This window comes from Pristis pectinata, chromosome 4 (genome assembly GCF_009764475.1).
Source record: "Pristis pectinata isolate sPriPec2 chromosome 4, sPriPec2.1.pri, whole genome shotgun sequence".
Lineage (NCBI taxonomy): Eukaryota > Metazoa > Chordata > Chondrichthyes > Rhinopristiformes > Pristidae > Pristis > Pristis pectinata.
The window spans coordinates 111,389,077-111,395,076 of record NC_067408.1 but is presented as its reverse complement, the minus strand read 5'-3'; the positions used below and the strand labels follow the sequence as shown (position 1 = coordinate 111,395,076).

General features: G+C 47.6%; 1 protein-coding gene across 2 annotated transcripts in view; it reads right to left on the bottom strand.

Moving 5' to 3' along the window:
- Positions 1 to 205: 205 nt before the first annotated feature.
- LOC127569802 (neural cell adhesion molecule 2-like) overlaps positions 206 to 6,000 on the bottom strand; it is a 1,233,142-nt gene continuing 1,227,347 nt past the window's right edge. For both annotated transcript variants that reach the window (XM_052014709.1, XM_052014711.1), the window contains exon 18: positions 206 to 3,726. In XM_052014709.1, the coding sequence (XP_051870669.1) occupies positions 3,615 to 3,726 (112 nt within the window). In that variant the 3' untranslated portion in view covers positions 206 to 3,614. The remainder of the gene's footprint in view (positions 3,727 to 6,000) is intronic.

Here is a 6,000-nt window from a genome sequence, read left to right as displayed (position 1 = left end):
TCTCACTGCACAAGGCCGTGTCGAGTGACAGGTGAAAGGACGACAGGCCTAGCTCCTCCTGGTGAGGGGAAGGAAGGCAGAACGGTGATTGAAGTGGAAACACTGGATGGAGAAGAACTGCAGTTACTCAGCTCGTGAATTCATCCCATGTGACACTGTATGTTGCGTTAGTTTATACACTTAAAAAGGAAAGTTCAACTTTTATTTTTCCAACATGCAGGATGAGCTGCACACATGGCATTTAATTAGAAAAGACACAGGGGGTGAGTGATACTTTCACATCTGTAGACGGTGTCACATCTGCAGTCTGGCTACCGACTAATCACAGCTTCCTCTTATACATACACAACAGTAGCTTTGGAGTACAGACACAGACCGGAGACCAATCCCATCGAACGTACCGATTGCAAAATGTCACATTGTTTTCCAGGTACAGTGGGTTTCACAATTTTTAACAACCATGTTGTCAGGACCCTGAGCTCAAAGTCGAGAGTCATGTTACAGAACTGAAGCGTCAAAACGCGAGGGGGTTTGTACATCCAATCTATCCCCAGTGTTCCAACGAGGCAGGTTCAAGGACCAGAACTTTCAGTTTGTGGATAGATTTCTAAAAGATAAGGGTCTTAAAGGGAATCTCAGCCCCAGCTTGTGGGTGTAATCCTTCTTGCGATAGTACTTAAGCTTTCCCCTTTAAGAGGACTATTCTTTTCCTGGTGATGTCACTCCCTTCAGCCAACCCAATGATCAGAGTGTCACCTTTAAGAATAAAGTGCCCAGGTATGGCCGGGAGGTGAATGGCTTCCTACTGGGAGAATATGCCACAGGAAGAAGCCCTGGTTTCCCTGTGTTTGGCCCATGTCCTGATCTCTCCCTGCTTCCTCTCCACCCCTCTGCTTCCTCTGCTTTCTGGGAGGGGATTGAGTAGAGGGATGAGGCAAGGCAGAATGAGGGGGCGGGGGTTTGCAGAATTGGTGCACCAGTCTTTCACCTTCACCCTTTCCACCCCTCGCCTCTCTGCGCTCTCTCCGAGAGACGGCCGTGTGGTGTGACCCCCCCCTCATTGGGAGCGGTGCTCCGAGAGAGTGAGGAGAGAGAGAGGGGGCAGTGCTGGAAGCGAGGAACGTCTTTCGGCGCTTCGTAGAGGCGACCCCTCGTCCTGTCCGCGGAGACGAGCAAAAGGTTTCATCTGAGCGGAGGAGAGGAGGCTCGAGTGATAAAGCTCCCGAGAATGGTGGTCGGGAAGGGTCTTGTGTAGCCCGAGGCTCCGGCAGGTGTTGGGAAGGGTAAAATCCAACATTGTGGAGCTGAATTTTGGAAGGGGAACATAACACACCGTCCCACTGGACTGTGTGTAGAGTACAACCGACTGAGCTCAAACCCTAATCTCAGAACATCGGGGAAGCAGCACTGAGAGGGACCACTGGGACACTAGGAGCCCTGTCTGAGTCATCCCACCTGGAAACCCTTACCCAGTAGCCCTGTCAATTCTTTCCTTTGGAGTCTCCTGTTCCTACTCCACTCTGCCTTGGTGACGCAGGCAGAGACTCTGAACAGTTTTTCCAAAATTGGTCTCCGTGTAATTTTGCCTCCTCTTGGAGTTAGCCTTTCCCGGTGAGTTGGAAGTGCCCTGAGATTCAATGGCCACTGGACTGAATGAAGGACAGAGGCAATGGGGGTCACCTCACCCCCCCTGCGGGCCACAAGTAGTTTTCCTTGAATGATTTTTGCGTCTCTTTTTGAGGAGGGCAATGGTTTCTCAAATCACATGTGGAATTTTCCCTTCTTGTGTTTTTAATCTGGAGCCCCCCCAATCAAAGGTTGCCTTGACCCATATCCCAAGCACTGAGATGGGGGTAGTTATTGGGATTCCTCCCTTAAAGTCCCGATAGGCCCTTCCTGATGGAAACCAACCAACAAACCACACAACAATAAAACAGCAAGAGTACAGAATATGGTCAAAAAGTAACACCCGTTGAGAGGGAGGCTTTACACCTTCGTCACAAACTGATTTTTCTTAAAAAAAACAATGCTTTTCTTTTATAGCGAGGTTAAAAAAAATCCCGAACATTTGAAGAAATAAATCACAAAATCTTACAAAGAGCAGAGTTACAGCTGAGGACTACCTGACTGTGCGGAGGCAGCTGGGAGCAAAGGGAGGAGGGCGGAGGACTTTGGTCACAAAATGGTGGCCAGGCGCTCTTCGAACAGCAAGAAGCACGGCAGAGGGGCACCCGGGAAGCAGACCAGTTCCTGCTGCTGAAGTAACAAGGGCAGGGGTGTCCTTTGTGGAGAAGGGATGTTAGGGATGTTTCACGAAAGGGGAACTTTGGGAGCAATTCACCAAGAAGGGGTTGTCCTCTTGGAATGCTGTGTTGGGTGCTATGTATGGCTTGTGTGTTTCTTTCAATCACCCCTCCACTCCATCTCCAAATATCCAGCTTCAAGTCAATGCTTAAAGTCAAAAAGCAAAGTCTTTATCACCCTCTAGTGACAGGAATTATGATGCAGAGTTTTGCAAGAATGTAGAATGTTACAGCAGATAGAGTTTCTGTTCCACATTGAAGTTCCAGAATATATTTTCCGATTTCTCCCCTCTGTGTGGTTGAGCCAATGGTTCTCTCTGTTGGCTAAGCCAATGATTCTCTCCCTCTGTGTGGTTGGACCAATGGTTCTCTCTGTTGGCTAAGCCAATGACTCTCTTCCTCTGTGTGGTTCAGCCAATGACTCTCTCCCTCTGTGTGGTTGAGCCAATGGTTCTCTCTGTTGGCTAAGCCAATGACTCTTTCCTTCTGTGTGGTTGGGCCAATGGAGTGAGTGTGTGACTTGTTTTGGACAGAAATTTCATTTTACAGATGGAACTGCAAGTCCACTATGATCCTCCCGGCATCCTCACACAATGAGAAAGTTAGCTACGTGGAACAAGATCAGTCCGATATCTGGGAAGCTTTGTGGAGAGGGTGACAGGCCAGGGGTGGGTGGGGATGAGTTGCGTGGCAAGGTGGTCAACTGGATCCAGGAAACTCCAGAGGAAGGAACATCAAGGTGCAGGTGAGTGATAACTGAGATCTAAAGGGAAGTTCCTGGTGATATCAATCACCAACCCTATCTGCCTTGAATTGTCCAAAGCCTGCTAACTATCTGATGACAATATTCACCTCCATCTCGGACGACTGAAAGGAAAAGGGTTGCACAAGGAACAGAGTCACATTCTCCTGCATTACAAGAATAGATAATACTTCACTGACTGGGAAACAACAGACTGATTGTTTCTGTCTGCTATATAATATATGTATATATATTTACATAGATAGAGAGAGCAATATAAAGATTGTTTTTAACTTTAACTCCACAATATCATTTACATGTTACACTTTTTTTTATTTTCTTAACAGCAAAAGGGGAAAAAAATTAAGACAGAAATATTTTTTTTTCCAAAAATCCTTCCAGAAAAACGAGGACAAATTTTGATTTCTTGTATTACTGATAATGCAACTTAGGAAAGTTTCCAAAGCCATTCTAATGCCTTGACCTCACAAATATGGATTCCCCTTCCTACAAATATTGGTTGCAGGGTTAACTGTGTTTTGCCTGTTTCTTGCGCAGAGTTCTTCCCATCATGCTTTGGTGCAGTCTTCTTTTGGCTGGATGATGTCATTAGGCACCGCCTCTTCCATGTTTTCCGGACTCAAAGATTCTTTGCCGTTTCCTTCCTTTAGAGGTAACTTCCTGTGAGAGGAGAAGCCGTGAGAATAGTTACATGAATTGCCATGCACTTGGTGAAATTCATCCCCAACAGCAGCATCTTAACCATCTCCCTGTTACAGTCAATGGAATTACCGCTGCTGAGTCTCATATTTCAATACAAGATAGGAAGGTTATTTGGCCTATTGAGTCTCTGCCGGATCACAGGGAAATCCCATTGTCCCACTAATTTTCCCTGTAATTCAATCCCTCCACATTCCCATCAACGCAGGAATGTAAGAAGCAGTGGACTCAACCCAAAACATCACGGGCACATCCCTCCCCACCATTGTTAGTATCTACAGGAGGTGCTGCCTCAGGATCTATCATCAAAGATCCCCACCAACCGGGCCATGCCATCTTCTCGCAGCTACCATCGGGCAGGAGGTACAGAAGCCTGAAGTCCCACACCACCAGGTTCAGGAACAGCTACTTCCCTTCAACCATTCGGTTCTTGAACCAACCTGCTCAACCCTAATCACCACCTCAGTATAGCAACACTATGACCACTTTGCACTACAATGGACATTATTCATTTTGTTCTAATTGTGTTCCTTCTTGTACAACTTATGTTTATGTTTTTCTTGTGAACATTGTGCCTCTGATGCTCTGTGCCTGTGATGCTGCTGCAAGTAAGTTTTTCATTGCACCTGTGTGCACAGGTACTTGTGCAGATGACAATAAACTTGACTTTTACTTTGAACTCCCCCAGATTCTACCACTCATCTACACACAAGGGGCAATTTACAGCGGCCAATTAACCCGCCGACTCGCACGCCTTTGGGATGTGGGAAGAAACCCACACGGTCACCGGGAGAACGCGCGAACCCCACACAGACAACACCCGAGGTTAGGATCGAACCCGGGTCTCTGGTGCTGTGAGGCAGCGGCTCTACCCGCTGCTCCACTGTGCTACCCAACCACCCATCCCCTGGGGTTACCAATGACCAGAAGTTCAGCCGGACCAACTATATTAATGGCTTGGATATAAAAGCAGGTCAGCGGCTGGGTACCCTGCAGCGAGTGACTCACCTCCTGACACCCTGAGGCCATTGCACCAGATACGAGGCACGGGTCAGGAGTGTGATGCCATACTCTCCGTTTGGATGAGTGCAGCTTCAACAACACTCAAAAAGTTCAACGCCATCGGGAACAAAGCTGCCTGCTTGACTGGCGCCTATCAATCACCCCAAACTTCCATTGCCTCCACCCTCTCGCTGTCTGGGTGACGCAGCCAGCATAATCAAAGACCCCACCCACCCGGGTCATTCTCTCTTCTCTCCTCTTCCATCAGGTAGAAGATACAGGAGCCTAAGGGCACATACCACCAGGCTCAAGGACAGCTTCTACCCCACTGTGATAAGCTATTGAACGGTTCCCTTATACAATGAGATGGACTATGACCTCACAATCTACCTTGTTGTGACCTTGCACCCTATTGCACTGCACTTTCTCTGTAGCTGTGACACTTTACTCTGTACTGTTATTGTTTTTACCTGTACTACATCAATGCACTCTGTACTAACTCAGTGTAACTGCACTGTGTAATGAATTGACCTGTACGATCGGTATGCAAGACAAGTTTTTCACTGTACCTCGGTACAAGTGACAATAATAAACCAATACCAAAACCAATACCAACGTAGTGTGGCTGCAGTGCGTGCCATCTATAAAATGCTCCACAGTTACTCATCAAAGCTACTCCAACCCTGTGACCACCACTACCAAGAAGGATCAGGAATCAGATGCAGGGGAACACCACCACCTGTAGGTTCCCCTCCACGCCATCTTGATTGGGAAATATCTTGCTGTTCCTTCATCACTGCTGGGTCTGAATCCTGGAACTCCCCTCCCCAGACAGCAGAAGGACTACAGCAGTTCAAGAAGGCGGCTCTCCCTCACTTTCTCAAAGCAACAGAGAGAGTCTAGTACCCAAGGGCACAGCCTCAGGATAAAGGGACGGAGATGAGGAGGAATTTCTTCAGCCAGAGGGCAGTAAATCTGTGGAATTCGTTGCCACAGGGGGCTGTGGGGGTCAAGCCACTGGGTGTACTTAAGGCAGAGATGGATAGGTTCTTGATTGGTAAGGGAGTTAAGAGTTACGGGGAGAAGGCAGGAGAATGGGGTTGAAAAATGATTGAATGGCGGAGCAGACTTGATGGGCCGAATGGCCTAATTCTGCTCCTATATCTTATGCTCTCAATTAGGGATGGACCCTCGATAAAATAAATACATAGTGTCATACCTTTCTGGAATAAA